The 20,059-nt window shown below is 56.1% G+C and overlaps 1 protein-coding gene and 1 long non-coding RNA gene across 5 annotated transcripts in view; both read left to right on the top strand.

Moving 5' to 3' along the window:
- Positions 1 to 20,059, top strand: part of COL5A1 (collagen type V alpha 1 chain) — a 189,007-nt gene that overhangs the window by 81,826 nt on the left and 87,122 nt on the right. For both annotated transcript variants that reach the window (XM_049896362.1, XM_049896361.1), the window contains exons 10-16: positions 3,926 to 3,967; positions 4,194 to 4,256; positions 12,629 to 12,703; positions 13,040 to 13,132; positions 14,612 to 14,668; positions 15,322 to 15,375; positions 15,712 to 15,765. In XM_049896362.1, coding sequence (XP_049752319.1) covers positions 3,926 to 3,967; positions 4,194 to 4,256; positions 12,629 to 12,703; positions 13,040 to 13,132; positions 14,612 to 14,668; positions 15,322 to 15,375; positions 15,712 to 15,765 — 438 coding nt within the window. The remainder of the gene's footprint in view (positions 1 to 3,925; positions 3,968 to 4,193; positions 4,257 to 12,628; positions 12,704 to 13,039; positions 13,133 to 14,611; positions 14,669 to 15,321; positions 15,376 to 15,711; positions 15,766 to 20,059) is intronic.
- LOC126083052 (uncharacterized) lies at positions 15,774 to 20,055 on the top strand. Of its 3 annotated transcripts, none has more exons than XR_007518704.1 (3): positions 15,774 to 16,954; positions 17,015 to 17,134; positions 17,195 to 17,601. It is a non-coding gene; the product is annotated as an uncharacterized LOC126083052 (long non-coding RNA). The 3 variants fall into 3 exon arrangements; XR_007518706.1 differs by adding an exon at positions 17,615 to 20,055 and having other exon boundaries at positions 15,780 to 16,954; positions 17,015 to 17,494; XR_007518705.1 differs by having other exon boundaries at positions 15,780 to 16,954; positions 17,015 to 17,494; positions 17,555 to 17,622.

Raw genomic sequence — 20,059 nt, 5'->3', positions numbered from 1 at the left:
GGGAGCCTCCCCGCTTCCATGTTCTCTGCAGATCCAAGGAGGTTGGGGCTCTCTGGAGGCCCAAGGATTGGGGGGTGCAGGGGACAGGGAAACGGTGCCAAGGGAGACCCAGTGAAGAATCCCAATGCCAACTCCCCATGCAGGGAAAATGGAGCCACGGAGAAGAAGAATGGCAGCTTGGTCAGAATCATCCCCAAAGAATGTGGCTGAGGGAGCTCGTCCCAGTCTTTGCTGGGAGTTTTGCCAGAGGGTCAACAGCACCAAACGTCGCTCCTCTGGGGTCCGTGCTCTGCAGGTCTCCCTGGGGTAGGGACTTACTGCAGTGTTGCCCCGAAGGTTGACTGTCTTGGTCCTAGGTGGACCTGCTTTTGACTTTGTGTGTCTTCCGTGGTGTCCCTACTGCTTCAGTGAAAGGGAACTTTTGCCTGGGGAAGGAGACAGGGTCCCAGGAAAGGGCAGGTCCCCATGGCTCAGCTGAATCCCAGGCTTTGGTCTCTTCCTGGGAAGGGCCAAGTTCCGGGCTTTGGTCCTTCCTGGGGCAGGCCAGGCTGACTCCTCTGTCTGGGTGACCTTTGCGTTCTCTCGTTCTCTGGAGGAGCCAACTCTAAGTGTGGACGTGGCATCCAGCTCAGTGAGGAGGGGTGTGTGCAGTAGGAGCCCAGGCTGTCCCACTTCAAGGCTCTGGCCAAGTGGGCAGTGGACAAGGGTGGACAAGAGGAGAGGGCTGAGAACATAGAGGTGGCCAACCAAAATATCATGTCTCCAGAAAATCCACTTCTTTGGGGAAAACGAACCATCTGGATGCAGTTAAGGAAGGAGCCCTGTGCTGCCCCACCCCTGCACTTCCCTCCTTCCCAACCCCCAGCCCGTTTGGGTGTCCGAGGGGCCTTTGTCCAGTCCGCCTAGAGGCATCATGTAAACAGCTGGAATTTCTCAACCTGGAGCATTGCCAGATGTCCTCGGCGTCTTAGCTCCCACCAACAGATGGCAGGGTCCTGAGAGATGGCCTGCGTGAGTCTGGCCAGCTGGCCTCGTGGGGGTACTGGCCCTGCAGTGGTGGAGGGCACTGTCTCCTCTCTTCCCCATCACCTGCCCTCATCAGCTCCCTCTTGGGAACTGCCCACTCACTGCAGACGGAGCTCATGGACCCAGCTCCTTCTCCCCACCCACGACTGGGCCACGGTTGGCTGTTCCCGCTCAGAGCCGGCACCTTCTGGCATCAGTCAGCAGCTTCGGAGGCTCCCTAAGAGGACAGGCATCTACTCAGTTGAGAGGTTCATCAGCATCACGGTGGTGCTGGCCGGGCTGATGGAGTCCCCAAGGGCCTCGAGGTCCCAGATTCAATGGCTGACATCACTGGCTAACGGCCATCAGAAGACACACGGATCGCCTTCTGTTGTTCGCTTTTTTTTTGTAATTTGCTATTTAACTGATTGGTAAAGTAAAGGGTTAGCGAAAATGAGAGAAACTCTCCCTGAGATGGATTGACACAACAGCCATAGCAGGGGCTCAAACATATGAAAGATCGTGAGGCCGGCAGGACTGGGCGGTGTTCATTCTGTCGTACAGAGGTCGCCGTGAGCCAGGGCCAAGTCAGTGGCAAGTGACAGCTGGTGGGCGGGCCTCCATTGAGTGTCGTCTAGAGTTCAGCAAAGTGTGAGAACTCGAGCTTGTTGTTACTGTCCCCAGGTGAATTTTGAGACAGGCGGTAGCTGTGGGAGTGGAACATTGCCTGACCGCCCGCGGCACGTAGTTAAATGACGCAAGGTGGTTGGTCTCAGAGAATGGGAATGGGAAGGTGGGCTCACGGTGGCGGTGTCCGCACAGGAACCTGGAGACCTCTCCCTCCACTAAAATTGCTCATCCAGCGATTCCCAACTTCCTTCCTGTGCCGACCCGGACTGATCCGGCCGCCCTCCCGTGAGACCTCAGCCCAGCGTCACCCCAGGTTCCCGAGAACAAAAATCCGTGTGTTTGGGAAGAAGGCAGCTGCGGTCCCCCGGGGCAGACTCGGTCAGCGACTTCTCACTGAATCCCAGCTCCGCTTTGAGCCTCCTCAGCTGCCTGGGTCAGAGGGGAAATGGGAGCTGGGATTTGTGAAGCTGTTTGGATGAACTCGTGGTGTACACCACAGGCACAAATATTTCTGTGTGTGCATCTGTGTAAACACAGCCCGTGTCTTCATGGCACCTGGGCTTCGGAGCTGGAGGGCTGTGTGTCCCCCGCCCCGTGCCCAACCCCGAGTGGTCCCTGGGGCTCTGGTGGCCCTTTAACTCTGAAGCAGTTGGGATTTCCCCAGAGGATCCTTTACTTCCGATGAAAACCCTTGGCACAGCAGCAGGGACATCCGGAGAATACCAGCGGGGTGTGTCCTGGTCTTGGGCGGGGGGGGGCGGGGGGAGGCAGGGACCTACCAGGGCCAGGTCAGGTCCTCGCTCCTGCTCACCCTGCTGCAGTGGCTGTGAGAATCTGTCCACTGTCCAAGCACGCAACATTCATGCAGCCTAAGAGCAGGGCTGCCTAGCAGGGCCTGGCACAGCGTACACGTCAGGGGACCCTCACATGCATCTCGACTGCTTTCTGAGTTTGCAGACCCCTGCAGGGGTCAGCCCTTCCCTTCCCCTCTAAGGGGACATTGAGCACTGCAGGGAGTGGGGGTGCCTGACCCTGGGGTGGCTGGGTCAGGAGGGCTGGGCAGGGGCTGGGTGAGGAAGGCAAGCGCTGGGGGGCGTTGGTCAGGGAGCCCGTCATTAGGAATGGAACCCCAGGCTCCATCCACTGCCCATGCTGCCTCTCCCTGTGGGGCTCAGGCAGGTGGGGACCCCATTATTTGGAGTAGAGAGAGTGAGGCCCAGAGAGGCTCGAGGCAGGGAAGACCTTGGCCCGTGAGGTGAGGGTCAGAGGGGCGTTCCTGGGCTGGGGGAGGGTGCCTGGGCGTCTGCATGAACTTGGAATGTTCCTTGCTCACTTTAGGCTGTGCGCCCTGTGCATGCTGGGGGCACCCTGCCTGGAGGGAGGAGGGCTGAGCCCCGTGTAGCCGTGGGCAGTCCAGCCCTGCGGGGGCGGGATGGAAGCCCAGCAGGGCAGCGGCCATGATGCCTCTTGTCCCCTGTCCCTCCCTCACCCTGACCTGGGCCCCAGTCCTAAGCTGACTCCCTCTAGGTTGCCGTCACCCTGCAGCTACCTGGGCACTCACCCTCGGGTGGTTGGGAGGCCTGGAGGGGACCAGAGGGGGCCTGGCAGGCTGGATCCCCCTCCTCTCCTCTCAGTGTCGTGAGGGAGCCTGCCGGGCCCTGACCAGGGCTCGTCATTGTGCCTGGGGACTCTAGGGTGACAGTGATCACAGCCCCCACAGTCTCCTCCTGATGGAGACGTCCTCCGAGAGGACGACAGGTAGGTAGACAGACAGTCAGACAGACAGATAGCTGCCTTTGCTTGGCTCCAACTCACGGCAACCCCATGCAAAACAGAACAAGAAGTTCCCGGTCCTGAGCCGCCTTTGTGACCGCCGGCACGCCGAGTCTGTTGTTGCAGCCGCTGTGATTTTTCAGCGCCTTCCAACCCAGGGGGCTCAGCTTCGGCGCTTTGTTAGACAGTGTTCTGTGGTGATCCATCCACAGGGTTTTCATCGGCTGATTTTCAGAACCAGATCGCCAGGCCTTTCTTTCTAGTCTGTCTTAGTCTGGAAGCTCTGCTGAAACCTGTCCACCATGGGTGACTTCCCCGTATGTGAAATACCAGTGGTGGTACAGCATCACAGTGACACACAAGCCACCCAGTACGACGGGCTGACAGAGGGGTGGTGAGAGGGACAGTAGAGGCTGCTAAGTCTGCAGCCTCTTGTCCTCTGATCCCAGAGGCTTCCACCCTCTGGGGTCTCAGGAGGCTCCCCTGCTGGACTCACAGGGCTTCTCTTCTCTCCCAGGGCATGCTCCTGGAAGGGCCGCCCGGCCCCGAAGGCCCCGCTGTGAGTATCAGCTGTTGTCCCCACAGCTTGCGGGAGGTGCCACTCCTCCAGGGTTGGTGACCACCTTAAAGCCCCTGGGTGGAAAAGAGGGGACTCAGGGGGCCATCACCTTTAGCAGGAACCCTTGGCCCAGCACTTCTGGACCCCACCTCCGCCCTAGAATGGGTAGGCGGGAGGCGTGGGACGGCATCTCTTCCTCCTGTCCTAATTTTATTTTTAATTCTAGGGTCTTCCAGGACCTCCAGGAACTACGGGTCCCACTGGCCAAGTGGGTGACCCTGGAGAGAGGGTAAGCCGGAGTTCCCTGAGACCACGCGCTCTGGGGGCTCATCTGTGCATCCTCCCGCCCAGGCTGTCTGTGTGTCCTCCTGATCTGTGGTCCTCGCTCCTCCTCAGATATGGAGACGGCAGCAGGCACATGCTGTCCTGCCCAAATCTCCCCTCGCCCCACTTACCTTTGATCCCGCCCTCCCATGTTGAGGGCCTCAGCAGGTGTCGTGGAGGTCCGCCATCATAGACCCCGGGCAGGGGCAGGAGGAGCCAGCAGCCCATGAACCCGCCGAGGTGCGGTGCCCGACACACTAAGTGCCTCTCCCACCCGGCACTGCTGAAACAAACAACAGCGACAGCCATAATCATAGCCCAGGAGCCTTGAGTACCCTTCTGTGCCGTGCCCGGGGTGGCCTCCTTCCACGGCATCTGCCTCTGTCCTTCCTCAGCTTGTGAGCTTCCTCCGCCCCAATTCCCCATCTCTCACACCTCCTTACTGAAAATCAGAGGTGGACTTGGGGGCCCCTGGCCCCTGGTCAAATGAATGAGATTTCTCTCTCTGCCCAACAGGAGGCTTCTGCCCTGACACCTAGTGGGGGCTCACAGTACTGCAGCCTCGAGGGCACGTGTCGGGCTGGGTTGCCTTTGTTTCTCTTTTCTTCCTCTGGTTTTCCTGCCAGGCTAGTAGACATGGGTGCGACTGCATCCAGGTTAAGTGCTGATACTCGGACGGCAAGTTGCAGATATGAGAAACAGGCTGTGTTTGCATCTGGATGGCCTTCTACCTCTGGGATTGGGACCTGATGGGGATGTGGTGGGTGGGTGGACAGGTGGACAGATGGTCTGGTCATGTGGACAGCGTATTACTGGCAGAGCGCCAATGGGCCTGACTTCCTCTGGGGCAGTCGTGTGGGGAGATGGCTGTGTGGAGGTGGGGTGTGCTTGTCAGCCCGGGTGGGGTGGCGGAGAGCTCCACAGACGCAGGGGGGACTGGCCATGGCCCTGGACTCCAGGTTCTGGTGGGAAGCAGGGAGGACAGGACAAGCCAGTGCAGGAAGGAGAGCAGGGAGGGGCCTCGCTAGAGGAGGTGGAGGAGGAAGGCAGGAAGGCGTGGCTGACCTTTGGGAGGAAACAGGAGCTGGGCGAGCAGTAGGGGGTGGGAGGGTCTCCATCCTGCAGGGCACTGAGGGGCCTGTGACAGCAGGGCAGCCAGGCTGGGCCACAGATGACATCCCTCATGTATCTGTTGCTTCTCTGCTTCTAGTCCAGAATAGGTGGTCCTGTCACATGGCGAGGGGTGTGGCCAGAGGCAGGGGCCCTGGCTGGCCTCTGCCTGCCCAGCTTTCCCATGTCCCCCAGCTTGACAGCCTGGTATGTCCGCCCTGGCCCAGCCTGCCTTGTCAGCCCAGCCTGGTACTGGACCGGCTTGAGCTCACAGGGCTGGGGCTGCAGTCTTACCCCAGCTCACTCTGGAGACCCTTTACCCCAGATCTGGGTCAGATGGGGTGGACAGCCAAGCTCCCCTGCGCAAAGCGGTCACCAGGTGACCCATGTGAGTGCGACTGAGTCCGGCACCAAGGCTGGCTGACCACGCGCTTTGGGAAGCCCAGTTTCCTCTCCACGCGGCGCTCTGGAATGGTAGGACTGTGAGCTGTGGATGGAGGGAAATTGTAGGTGTGACCAGAGCACCCTTGAGGGGGAACCCCTTGTGCCCCGCACCCCTTGTGCCCTGCACCCCTCTCTAAAGCCATGTGCTTCAAGGGGGCTCTGTGAACCCAGTCCCATGTGACAGTCGATGGATACGTTTTTTGTTTTGGGTGCTGTGGCTAAGACCATCCTGAGACTCCACTGCCTGCTGGATACTTTAGTTCTCATTTAAAAAATAAGTTGCTTTACCTTCTCATGGACTCCCAGGAGTCCCAGCTGGTGCTGACCAGCCTCTGCGGTCTGTCACCTCAAGAGATTTTGCACAGATTTTCTATTTGCAGTATATTTATTTTTTTTGGTTAGAGCAGTAATCACTTTCTTGGGCCTGTGATTGGCTTGAAGTGAAGCCCCTCCCACCCTCTCAGAATACGTGGGTTCTCCCCTGGAAACCCTCAGGAATTCTGTGTACAAGCTTCCTTCCAGGAGCATTCCCTGTCAGAATGGAGGCCCCTTCTTGTGTGCTTCAAGTGTGCAGGGCACCTTGGCAAAGGTGCACCGAGATGTGCGTGCATGCATGCACACACGCACACACACTATAGGTTAATGCCAACAGTGGTGTCAGTGCAGTGTTGGGGGCAGGTGTAGGGTGTGTGAGCCCTGTTCTTAGCAGCCTGGCCTTGAATGACTTCTGGCTGTTTCCAGTCACGCTCACTTCCTAGGATAAGTCTTGTCCCCTTGAGGTGTTGGTAGGATTTCTCTCAGCTTGGGGTGCAGTTCCAGAAGAACCTCGGCTAAGGTGCCTCCCCTACAGGCCCTGGAGTCAGTGCACAGCTCCCAAAGGGGACTGTGGGCTGGAGGACTCATTTGACCATGTAGATTCTGGGATATAAAAGGAAATCAAGCACGGGTTATGGAGAGAGAAAGGAGGGAGAGAGAACACAGAACATTCTATAGGAAAGGAACAAGTGTCAAGGTCACAGGTTAGGGTCTGGCTTAGGTGTGCTGTCGTCACGCCTGGTTGTGGAGACCTGCTGGGATTGTCACTAGCATTCATAAGTGAAAATGACCACATACGCACAGCCATGCTTGTCTTTCTCATGCTGGCCTGGTCATGGCTGCAGGTCTCTCTAAGAGTTCTTGTCTTTGGCTATCCACATGTGATGAGATCCCTTGCCACCAGCTCCCTGGTGTCAGTCCTTGTGAGGGAGAAGCCTCAGGCATCAGCTTCCCTGTCCGTGCCTCAGCCATGGGCCCTTTGCATGGAACTCTGAAAGCTCCTGGGACAGTGTCTAGCTCATGGTGGATGCTTGGTGAGCATCTGGTGGATGGGTGGATGGGTGGATGGATGTATGGCTGGGTGAACGGATGGGTGGGTGGGTGGATGGATGGATGAATGGGTGAGTGGATGGGTGGGTTGATGGGTGGATATTTAGGTGGCTGGGTGGGTGGATGGATGGATGGATGGATGGATGGATGGATGGATGGATGGATGGATGGATGGATGGATGGATGGATGGATGGATGGGTGCGTGGGTGGGTGGATGGATGGGTGGGTGGGTGGATGAATGGGTGGATGAATGGGTAGATGTTGTATTAGTGTCCTGTGGCTGCTGCCAACAAGTTACCACACACCAGGAGGCTTAAAACAATAGGAATTTGTTCTGTTAGAGTTCTGGAGGCCAGAAGTCCCAAATCAAGGTGTTGGCAGGACCATGTTCCCTCTCAAGGCTCTAGGCAAGGACCTTTCTTTGTGTCCTCTAGTTTCCGGTGGCTCTAGGCATTCCTGGGCTTGTGGCTGCATCACTGCAGTCTCTGCCTCTGTGGTCACATGGACTCTCCTCTCTGTATCTTCTTCGTGCATCTTTTTCAAGGGCACTGGTCATTGGATATAGGGCCACCCATGTAACTCAGGGTGACCTCACCTCAGGATCCTTAACTTAATTGCATTTGAAGAGACCCTTTTTTCCAAATAAGACCGCTATGACAGGTTCTAGGGATGAGGATGTGAACACATCTTTGGGGCCACCGTTCAGCCTGCTGTGGACGGTTCCTCATGTGTCCCTCTGAACAGCCAGGTGTTGCTATGATGTCCTGGCTACACACCACAGTGGCAGGGAACCTTCCAGAAGGTGGCGACTTCGCCCTTTTGTGGGCATGATGGGGTCACAGTCCTCACTGTAACTCTGGTTGTTCCTCTCCATGGAATATCATGGTGGCTGAGCTGGGGCCTCCTACGTCTTTTTGTTATTCCCCTTGAGCCCTCTGCAAGCCAGAAGGCCCCTCTGTCCATATACGTGAGCAAACTGGGGGATCATTCTCCTGAGAGGGGACAAAGGCTGACAGTAGAAACAAGCCCTAGACAAGTACTGGTAAGGCCCTCAAGATCTTGTCGACCTGTGAGTGCATAGAAAACCTTGGCACAATGTGGACTTTTCCGGCCCACTCCAGGGTGATTGGAGTTTGGAGGGGTTGGGAAGAGCCCCTGTATCCAGTTTTCAGATCCAGAGCAGAAACTGACCGCCAAAACTTTTACCAAACTGTTCCCAAGCTGTGTGCACACAGGAGTTGAACCTAAAAGGGAATAGTCATGGGCACTTTGGGGATCTATAGAGATCAACCTCACACTCCTTTTCTGGGTCTTTCTAAGAGCCCAAAGACTCCTTTGCCCTTTGGGTCCCCATCTCCCCCCACCCCTCATTAGGGGAACATTCCCAGGCTTTCCTTGCTGCTCTGACCCCGCCCACAGTGGGGGTGGCCCAGTGCAGACCACTCGATGCCTACTCCCAGCTAACCGGTCCAGCCCCTCCCCTCTGCATAAGATACCCTTCCCTTCCTTGGGAACTCCGTGTTAAACACCTGCAACCTCTGAACTTGGACATTGAAGGCCTTATTTTATACCTGGCATGAGTTTAACATCAAGAACTCTTTTATGCCAGTGCTTTAAACGTTTTTTTGTTTGACCAAGTTACGGCATTGATTTGGGGGCCAACCGATCAAGTAATACAGAAAAACGCGTGTTCTCCTAGGCACCAAGGCCCAGTGGTAGCTTTATTCCGTCTTTAGCCCAGTAGCTGGAACTGGCTTGTCGGAGTGGCAGCGGCACCTCTGTGCAGAACACCGGCCGCCTACCAGAATGAGAGCTACATCACAGGCCTGTGCTTTTTGGAGTGAAAACGGGAAGTGGTATTGAGACTTAGCCTCATCTTCCAGCTTGCAGGACGAAGTCTTTATGCGGATGAACCGTGTGTATTGGCAATAGTAAATCCAAGTTCAGCCTCATGGCTATGTAGGACTCGTGTTTTTAACCTTTGGGTGTGTGCTAACTCATCCAGTGTTTGTGGGTTGGGGGAACCCACCTTTTTTTTTTTTATTGTGCTCTAGGAAACCCTGGTGGCATAGTGGTTAAGTGCTGTGGCTGCTAACCAAAGGGTTGGCAGTTCAAATCTGCCAGGCACTCCTTGGAAACTCTATGGGGCAGTTCTACTCTGTCTCATAGGGTCACTATGAGCCGGAATCGGCTTGATGGCACTGGGTTTGGTTTTTGGTTTGGTATTGTGCTCTAAGTGAAAGTTTACGAATCAAGTCAGTCTCACACAAAAACCTATACACGCCTTGCTGTATATTCCCAATTGCTTCCCCCCCTAATGAGACAGCCCGCTCCCTCCCTCCACTCTCTCTTTTCGTGTCCATTTCACCAGCTTCTAACCCCCTCTACCCTCTCACCTCCCTTCCAGACAGGAGATGCCAACATAGCCTCAAGTGTCCACCTGATCCAAGAAGCTTACTCCTCACTAGCATCCCTCTCCATCCCATTGTCCAGTCTAATCCCTGCCTGAAGAGTTGGCTTTGGAAATGGTTCCTGTCCTGGGCCAACAGAAGGTCTGGGGGCCATGACCACTGGGGTCCTTCTAGTGTCAATCAGACCATTAAGTCTGGTCTTTTTATGAGAATTTGGTGTTTGCTTCCCACTGCTCTCCTTTTCCCTCAGGGGTTCTCTGTTGTGTTCCCTGTCAGGGCAGTCATTGCTTATAGCCAGGCACCATCTAGCTCGTCTGGTCTCAGGCTGATGTAGTCTCTGATTTATGTGGCCCTTTCTGTCTCTTGGGCTCATAATTATCTTCTGTCTTTGGTGTTCTTCATTCTCCTTTGCTCCAGGTGGGTTGAGACCAATTGATGCATCTTATATGGCCGCTTGTTAGCATTTAAGACCCCAGACACCACTCTTCCAAGTGGGATGCAGAATGTTTTCTTAATAGATTTTATTATGCCAATTGACTTACATGGGAGGAGGGGTGCACCTTGTGTTCCAATTCTGATGTGAGCATCGGCCCTGGGCAGAGAAGGAGGATCATGGTGGGGGGAGCTTTATTTCCTTTCTCTTCCGAAGCCATCTCTCTCTTCCAGGCTTTGGGCCATCCTTGCTCACCACTGTCACATTCTCTGGGATCGTTGGGGTTGTAGGAAGTGTTCAGAGTGAGAGCAGAATTGCTTTCACAGCCCCTGACACTGAAGTTTCACCTCTGTGGCTTAGCCAGAGCTGGGGGGAAGAGCCTGAAATGTGGGTCTTTGAAAATCAACCACAGTGGACCAGGGGCCGCCCCTAGTGTGCTGGCTTCTAGCAAACATGACATGAAAACAGGAGCGTGCACACGTATACACATGCACGCATATACACATACCATATGAACAGGAGCATGCGTGCACATGTGCACAAACACACACACCACATAGATGGCATCTTGTCCCTGGGAGACATGGACCCCATAGCTTTCAGCTGTGGATTTGGGTCAGGATTGAGTCTGAGGCAGAAAGCTCAGATGTGAGCAGCTGTTGGCATCCGATCTCCAAGAGAAAAACTGGGCAGCAAAACGTGTTCTGGATTTTTCTTTTGTAAGCAGGATTTTCGTCTTCTGAGAGTGTCTTTCAAAATGGCAGGCGAGGGCAGTTCGGCTGTCTCCATTAGCAAACTGCTGCTGTTGTTAGTTGCCATCAAGTTGGTTCTGACTTCTGGCAACCTGAAGTGTGCAGAGTAGAACTGCTCCACAGGGTTTTCAACGGGTGTGGTCTTTAGGAAGCAGATCGCCAGACTTGTCTTCTAAGGTGCCTCTGGGTGGGTTCAAACCGCCAACCTTTTGGCTAGTAGTTGAGCACTTAACTGTTTGCATCACCCAGGGACTCCTCCCTTAGCAATAAACAGGTGTAAATCCTTTGACCCCGCAGCTCAACTTCCAGAAATCAACGTAACAGAGTATTCATTGGGGCAGTGGTGTCATAATGAAAACTGGACCCATCCAGGCATGCATCAGGAGCGGACAGGTTAAATAAATGACTAGCCCACCATGCGGGGGACTACAGCCGTTCTGTAATGAGGGCGAGCCACACAAATGTCCAGGTTTGCCGTGAAGAGAAAAGGCAAATTGCCTTAATGACTCCATTAGAAAGTGAGAGAAGACAGCCTCCCACCCCACACAGCCCTGCAGAATAACAAACAGGTTATGTGTGATGTGTGTTGTGTGAGCTTCCAGCTCTTTCTCTGCACAGACGGAATTGTAGCCCCAGTTAGTTCTGGGGAGAGAACAGGGGCTTCCACTTTTCACTTTCTGTAAATCGGTATTATAGACCGTTTTAGAAGAACGCAGGTTCCTCCGTAATTAAGACATGACACTAAAGAAAAGAAACGGCAGGCAGATTTTGGTTCAAGTTCAGATGGTTCCACATCTTTCTGGACCTTTCCAGAAGAACCACCTGCTTCTTGTCTTCTCAGCCGGGAATTAGGAATCAGTCCCGTGCCTCTGCCCTGGGAGCAGTGCTGTCGGTGGTGTTAACATCCTCGCTGGAGCTTAGCAATTGTTGGTGTGAAAGCTGGGGACTGTACCCCGCCCTCCTCATGTGTGGCCTAGGGGGTCCCTCACTTTGGCCGGATGGGAGTTAAACGTCCGTCTGTATGCGAAACAAACCTCGTCAACTCCCAGCTAGCTGGGAGCCTGCCTGGATTAGTGACAAAGCTGAGTGATACAACATGTTGTGAAAGTAAGCCGTCTTACCAGCTTTCTCTCCATGTGGTCCTGAGCTGGCCAGGGCTCATCTCGAGCCTGTATGTCCTGCCTCAGCGGCCAGAAGGGCCCAGCTGTCGTTGGTATATTAATGGGTTATGGGAATTGCCTGAGGTGAGCCTGTGTTCCTGTGGACTGTGCTCCTGAACTTCATTCCCTGTGTCTGTCGAAGCAAGTGGACACTTGGGCCAAGTGTCCATCTGAGCTGCCACACGCGCAAAATTAGTGAGGCTGGACCAGTGATGTGTCACCTCCCGGGCAAGGCAGGAGGGCTGGGCCTCTCAGCTGTGATCCCTGATTCCTTGGGCTGCACCTGTGGACACTGGGTGGACAGTATCCCAACGCCACATCCCTGCCACCTCTAGGCGTTGCTCAGCCTCACCCCGTCCCTCTGCTCAAGCCGGCCACAGAGCTGGATTGCAGTCTCCACCTTTCTGTTCTGCCACTCTCCTCCAGCTCAGCTCAGACCTCCTGCCCTCCTCACTTCCTCCTTGGAAGCCTCCAATGGTCCCAGCCCACAGCGATGCTCCTAGCTTCTCTGGGCTTTCTGGAACATTCCCTGCCATGGGTCAGTGTTGCTCTGAGCTTATGCTGTGAGTCTCGTGGCTGAGCTGCCCTCGTCCTCCTCCTGCACAGCTCCCCCATCCCTCACTGTACTCTGACCCTGCTCTCTTCGCCTCCTCTATCCCAGGGTCCCCCCGGACGCCCAGGCCTCCCTGGGGCCGATGGCCTGCCTGGACCTCCTGGGACCATGCTCATGCTGCCGGTGAGTGTCCTTATTTGGGGGGGAGCCCTTTCCTCAGGGCTCAAAGTGCGGTGGTGAGGAGGGGGCCAGCAATTTGTGGCACCCCTCCTCAGCCTCAGGTCAACCCCAGTGGGCCAGGCTGCTCTGGAGAAGCCGCTGAGTCCTGTGGGAGAGGCTCAGGGCAGCCATCCTCGCTAGAGGGGGTGGTACCCCACCTCCCAGCAGAGGTGAGGGTGAACGGGGTCCCCTCAAGCACAGCATGTCGACACCGGCCGGACCACTCACCTCTGGACCCACCTACGGGCAAGGGAAGAGGGGATAGGGAGCCCTGGGTGACCCCGTGCCTTACACCCACAGTTCCGGTTCGGAGGGGGTGGCGACGCGGGCTCCAAAGGCCCCATGGTCTCAGCCCAGGAGTCCCAGGCTCAAGCCATTCTGCAGCAGGCCCGGGTGAGTGCAGTGTGGGCCCCTGCCGGGGCGGGGGGCGGTGGGGCCCAGAGCTTGGGGGAGTGTCTTCCCTGCCTCAAGGAGTGCACCAGTGGCTGGTAGACTGTCCCCTCGCCCTGTCCAGTTGTCAGCACCGGGGAAGTTTTAGAGGCTGCCCAGGGACCCCTCATCCGCACTGACCACCCAGTCCCAGATGGGGAAGTGACAGCTGGAACCTCGTGGGGGGCTCCTGGGCTGCCCCACCCGGATGGCCCTATGGGCTGCATCCCTTTCCCTTCACCCGTTGGCCTCCTCCTCTGCCTGGTCCTCTACGAGGTCCTGGAGGTGGAAGGAAATGCCCCCATGGCTCCGAAAGGGGCTCCCTGGGAGGGGGCTGGGCAGAGCCAGGCCCCCTGGGAAAGAGCCCTGGGCGCCCAGCTCCTTGCTGGCTCTCTGCTCGGTCCCCAAAAGCAGGGCCCACGGAGGGGATTTGCCTCCCTGCTAATTAGCTAATTAGATTTTGCTAAGCAATGTAGCTCCGGATTGCTGACTGCCAGGGATGGGACCAAAGGCTGCCCCAGGGGGCGGGGGCATCTTCGAGGAGCACCCTTAATGGGGCATCGCAGGAAACTGCTAAATTTGCGCAGTATTTAGGCAGCCAGCAGCGGAGTGGATGTCAATGACGGAGCGCCTGCGTAATTACAGGACAGAGCAGCGTGGAGTTGCTGCCGTGAAGCAAATTGCCTGGAAGCTGCCATAGGAGCGTAACAAACCCCATTTTCTGCGCTGGGGTTATCGACTTGGGGCTGCCTGGCTGCCTTTAGTCTGTGCCGAGTGGTGGTGTGCTTAGGGTATTTGATAAAGCAAAGACCTTCCATGTTTAAAACTGGGATTCCAGCGAGCGGCTCTTAAAGGAGGTGGCTGAGCCGTGTGGGCTGGCGAGCCACGGTCAGATGGGTCACGGCAGGTGGCAGAGCCGGGACGTGGCGTGGCCTTGGCTCCTGACAGTGAGAACGCCAAGGGCAGGGGCGTCTGGGCTGGGCCCTTGGTGGCTGCAGTCTGACAGCAGCTCTTCCCTGGGTCTGGACGCCCTGGGAAAGGCTCCCACTCTCCCGGAATCCCCCCAGTTGCAGGAGTGCTTGTGGTGCCTCTGGGGTAGGGCGTGAAATCCCTCTCCGTCACTCAGTGTGAGCTGCTCCGGGGTTGAAGACACCCCCCGCCTGGCCCAGGAGGGGAGGGAGCGTTTCGCATCCTGCAGCGGAGTTGGGGCTGAGGCAGATCCTCTCCATGAGCAGGGCGGGCTGGGAAAAGAGAGGGGATAGGCTGGAGGCTCCAGGCACCCCAAGTGGATAGAGGGCCCCCCAAAGGGAGGAAATGGGCACTGAGAGCCCCAGGGGAACAGCGCTGGTGGGTTCTGGAAGGGTCTGGGGGTCTTCTGACCATCGCTTCCTTCCTGGCCATGCCACTTTGGCCACTCCGTGGCATGTCTGTTTTCTCTTGCAGTTGGCTCTGAGGGGACCGGCTGGCCCAATGGGTCTCACCGGCAGACCAGGCCCCATGGTGAGTTGTTGGCACGTCTGGAGCTTGGCGTTGAGTCAGGTCTTCCCTGCTTGTGCCCACTGCAGAGTGGGGGCTGTGGGCGTGTTGACACAGCTGACATCTTTCCCCAGGCTCTGCTTTTCAGGGGTGGGCGGGGGGGAACAAGCCACGTCTTCCTGGTGCTGCAGCCCCTCGTGGTGGGAGTGGGTGGGTCGCCTTCCTTGGAACGGGCAACTGTGCTGGGAGTTCACCCAGGGGATCCCAGGGCTGGAGCTGACATCAGTGATGCCTAGGGATGGCCCCTGCTGCAGGGGCGGTGAGGGGGTGTGCCAAGCTGACCCTGGAAAGGACACTCTTGAAGCTGTTACCAGACAGCACCAGCCCTCCCTGACACCTTAGCAGGAGAGTGTGTCTGAGGGGTGGGAGGGGCCCCAGGTAGCCAGGGGGCTGGGGATGTCCAGGGAAGACTTCAGTCCGTAAGTGGCAGCACCACCTCCGCTTGGGACCGGGGACCCTGAGCCTCGTTGGTTCTGGGCCCTCCATCATCGTTTACACCCGTGTTTCCAAAAGGCGGAGGCAGCTTCCTGCCCTCTCCTTCCCTAGCACCATCTCAGCTTTATCTCCCCTGGGCTTTCTCCTCTGAGCGGACGTTAATCCAGAATGTGTTTCCATAGGGTCCGCCTGGGAGTGGAGGCCTGAAGGGCGAGCCTGGAGACATGGGGCCACAGGTAGGTGGGGACGGGCCCGGGGGTCTTGGGTGGGCATTTCTGGAACTGCTGGCGTGGTGATGCCACATGCTGCACTTCTTCGAGGGAATTGGGGGAGACTGTTGTTGCTTTGGGCAAAGCTGAAAGCAGGACAGAACTAAGACCAGGAACTAGCCGGCTTACAGCTATCCCCGGCCCTTGCTCAGTGAGCGGATCCTGGGCCCGGTCCAGCACTGCCTGATTGGTGGAAGCCAGGGCCAGGGCCGTGGCCATGTGGGCAAGCACAAGGACAGGCATAGCTCTTTTCTTGAAGAAAACGGGCACCCCAATGACTCTCTGTCCTCTGGTTCCTGGCAGGGTCCCCGAGGGGTGCAGGGCCCGCCTGGCCCCACAGGAAAGCCTGGAAGAAGGGTGAGTGTTTCATGCTTGGATCATGCGTTGGGGGGGCCTGGGGGGCCACAGAAGCCTCCTTGCTGGTGGAGCCCCATCACGCCTCACTGACGGAGCCCCATCACGCCTCACTGACGGAGCCCCATCACCCCTCACTGACGGAGCCCCATCACCCCTCACTGACGGAGCCCCATCACGCCTCACTGACGGAGCCCCATCACGCCTCACTGACGGAGCCCCATCACCCCTCACTGACGGAGCCCCATCAGCTGTGGGCTTGCTCCAACCATAGCGCAGCAGGGGCCGGCAGGACTGCAGAAAGCCGGCTTCTCCCGGATTCACAAGGCGTGTCCATCTCCAAGGCCACTTCCAGGGCCAGCACCGTGAGCCCCAGGCAGCTGCCTGGGAGGGGCTCTCTGAGGGCCCCCCCACCCCTGCCGCCTAGACCTCTGTCCTGAGCATGCTAATTTAGTTTGATATATATATATATATATTTTAATTAAAACAATTTCATAGGCCCTTTGGGGGCAGGAATTGAGAGGACAAAATTCTCAGTGGGCCTTGTTTCTTTGAGGCAGCCTTGTTCTAGAACCAAACTGTTGCCAACTCCCGGTGACCCTACACGTGTCCGAGAGGGACCATGGCCTCCAGGGTCCATTTCTAACGGCTGAGTTTTCGGAAGGAGATCACTAGATCTTTCTTCTGAGGCAGCTGGGTGGACTCGAAGCTCCAAATTTTCGGTGAGCAGCCGAGTGCGTTAATCATTCATGCCACCCGGCGATTCCATGTCTCCAGAAATGAGCCTGGTTTGGGGGATGTGGCCGGGGGGCTGCTTGGTGTTCCTGCACCCCACCGACTCTTCTGGCCCCCAGGGCTTTCTGTCTGGAAGGCAGGTCTAGTGAATGAACTAGTTTGTTTCCATGTGACCGTGGCTACTGAAAGAGGCTGTGCCTTTACGAGTTAACGATCAGCACCCAGGCAGCCAGGGACACCACACTTACCCGTACCAGGCGCTAGCAAAGGCCTTCAGCCAGTGAGTGTTCCTGGTGAGTGAGGGAAGTATATTTGCCCTTGTGTCGTATTTACTCAGGTGTGAACTGTTCCTGGTGAGTGAGGGAAGTATATTTGCCCTTGTGTCGTATTGACTCAGGTGTGAACTGTTCCTGGTGAGTGAGGGAAGTATATTTGCCCTTGTGTCGTATTTACTCAGGTGTGAACTGTTTCTGGTGAGTGAGGGAAGTATATTTGCCCTTGCGTCGTATTTACTCAGGTGTGAACTGTTTCTGGTGAGTGAGGGAAGTATATTTGCCCTTGTGTTGTATTGACTCAGGTGTGAACTGTTCCTGGTGAGTGAGGGAAGTATATTTGCCCTTGTGTCGTATTGACTCAGGTGTGAACTGTTTCTGGTGAGTGAGGGAAGTATATTTGCCCTTGCGTCGTATTGACTCAGGTGTGAACTGTTCCTGGTGAGTGAGGGAAGTATATTTGCCCTTGTGTCGTATTGACTCAGGTGTGAACTGTTCCTGGTGAGTGAGGGAAGTATATTTGCCCTTGTGTCGTATTGACTCAGGTGTGAACTGTTCCTGGTGAGTGAGGGAAGTATATTTGCCCTTGTGTCGTATTGACTCAGGTGTGAACTGTTCCTGGTGAGTGAGGGAAGTATATTTGCCCTTGTGTCGTATTGACTCAGGTGTGAACTGTTCCTGGTGAGTGAGGGAAGTATATTTGCCCTTGTGTCGTATTGACTCAGGTGTGAACTATTCCTGGTGAGTGAGGGAAGTATATTTGCCCTTGTGTCGTATTTACTCAGGTGTGAACTGTTTCTGGTGAGTGAGGGAAGTATATTTGCCCTTGTGTCGTATTGACTCAGGTGTGAACCTTTGCAAAGAACGCTGAGCACAGATGCTGCAGTTCCCTGCTTTCACTTCCAGAGTATGAAAACAACAACAACAACAACAACAAAAACATCCAAACCCATTGCTGTCAAGTCGATTCCAACTCACAGCGACCCTATAAGACAGAGTACAACTGCCCCCTAGGGCTTCCAAGGCTGTAATGTTTATGGGAGCAGACCGTCACATCTTTCTCCCTCAGAGCAGCTGGGGGATTTGAACAGCTGACCTTTTGGTTAGCAGCCGTGCGCTTGACCACTGTGCCAGCAGGGCTCCTTTTTTGGAGTATAAAACCCAAAAACCAAACCTATTGCTGTTGAGTTGATTCCGACTCATAGCGACCCTACAGGACAGAGTAGAACCGCCCCATAGTGTTTCCAAGGAGCAGCTGGTGAATTTGAACTGCTGACCTTTTGGTTAGGAGCTGAGTTCTTAACCACCGTCACCAGGACTCCGAAAAGAGTAATCCCGTGTGCCTGGGGGAGTTAACTGTCAGGATAACTGAATGACCTGTGGAGGGGATCCAGGCGCGAGGCAGAGTCGGACTAGAAGATTCTCAAGGGGTCGTCCGACTCTGGAGGGCTGTGGTTCCTGAGCGGACTCCTGGGAGATGTAGCTGGAACCAGATTCTGAGGTCTATTTCATTGAGGTTTTCTTGGCATCTCTGTAATCGCATCTTGTCGAGTTCCGCTAGAATTAATCTGTTTTATCAGCCAGGGAATCACAAGGTAAAAACTCAAGAGGGAAGAGAAAATATATGGGAAGGGATTTACATTGTGACTAGTAGTTGAGTCATAGCCCTCCCCCTCCAAAAAATCGAACTTGTTGCAGCTGAGTTGATTGCAATTGATGGAGACCCCCTGTGTGCAGAGAACTGTGCTCCACAGAGTTTTCAGCAGTAGGTTGCCAGGCCTTTCTTCTGAGGCATGTCAGGGTGGATTTGAACCTTTTGGTTAGCACCCGAGCACATAACCGTTTGCACACCACAGGGTCTCCTTTTGTCCCATCAGGGCTGTGCGTACGCGTAAGCGGTAAGGCAGCGAGAGCCCCGGCGAGGCCCTGAAGGAGCAGGTGGAGGGAGGCTTAGAGCCGGTGGCCGGTGTGCGGAGCTGGTTCTTTGCTCACGTGGCCCACACAGAGGGAGTCCTGCCAGAACATTCTGCAGAGCAGTGTCGTGCTGTGGACTTGCGTACTACCTCCTTTTAATCCTCCCCACTGTTTTGGGAGATTTCAGGAGCTCGGCCCCCGACTAGATGGGCAGCGTCTCATTCAGCCGGGCTGCTCGGTACCTTTTCTGAGACGGTTCATCCTTGCGGCCCCATAACCTTTAAGCAGAGGGAGCCCAGCCCTTTCCTATTGTCTGTTGCGTCCTCTGTTTTCCTCTCTGCTGCTCGGGGTGCTGCTTTCACAGCATTTGTTGTGCTTTGAGAGACCAAAGGCCAGGTTAGCCGACGTCCTGGTGGCTTGGCCTTCAGGAAGCGGCGTCTGGACCTCTGTGAGCAGTGTGAACTGGCAAGCCCACGCTTGGCCCATGGGGAGCGGGGAAGGGAGAAGCGGGGAGCCCAGCCGCCCCGTTCTCCTCTCAGGTGCCCCTTGATCTGGTCTCCAATGTGCTTTGCTGATGCTCCTTGTTAGTACGTCAAGGTCTGGCCAAGTTTAATGATGGCTGGCAGGGTCTCCGTCCCCATCTCGGTGGTCACAGCCTAGCGGGGCTCTCCTGTGTGCGTGATTGTGGGAGCTTTGAGGTGGATCTTAGAAGACCCAGGCTGTGTCCGTCAGCCCATGGCCAATGAGGTGGGGGCTGTGGCTTGTCTGTGGCGGCACAGTAGCTGGCAGTATCGGCCAGAGAGCAGCTATCAGGGATGAGGTGGCTGAATTAGTCTGGACCTGCATCTGGGCACTCGTGTGGTCTCAGTAGAACATCACCTTCTGGGCCCCGGTTCCTTCTGTAGTCTGGTGGCCTGACTGGATGCTTGCTTCCTCTCCCTGTGACTCTCTGGCCTGTAATCTGACTTCCACATGCAGAGAGTAATGGGCGTGCAGGTACGTCAGCGGATGCTCTCACCTGAGAGAGCGGCCCCACGTGGACATAGCTTTTCATCACTGTTGCCCCTGCCTGGTCTCATCTGCCTAGTCCTGTCATCTCCTCAGAAGCTCAAGGGGGGCAGGTGCCTCCTCCCCATTGGCGTGCAGGACGGAGAGGCTCGGCAAGACCAGCACCCTGTTCTAATTCCTACAGTGTGAGGTGTGGAGCAGCCTCAGGGGTCCTGTGTCTTGGTCCTCTGGACCAGCCTAGCCAAAGGGCTGTGGCCCATGGTGGCCATGTCTCCAGTGTCCCTCAACTTAGTAGACCAGGAAACTCCCTCTCAGAAGCCTTGGTGACCTGGCCACTCTTGTACTGACGATTCACCCTCCTCTTTTCC

The sequence above is a fragment of the Elephas maximus genome, chromosome 9 (assembly GCF_024166365.1).
Source record: "Elephas maximus indicus isolate mEleMax1 chromosome 9, mEleMax1 primary haplotype, whole genome shotgun sequence".
NCBI classification, from domain to species: domain Eukaryota; kingdom Metazoa; phylum Chordata; class Mammalia; order Proboscidea; family Elephantidae; genus Elephas; species Elephas maximus.
The sequence above is the reverse complement of the archived record's forward strand: the minus strand, read 5'-3'. Positions and strand labels throughout refer to the sequence as shown.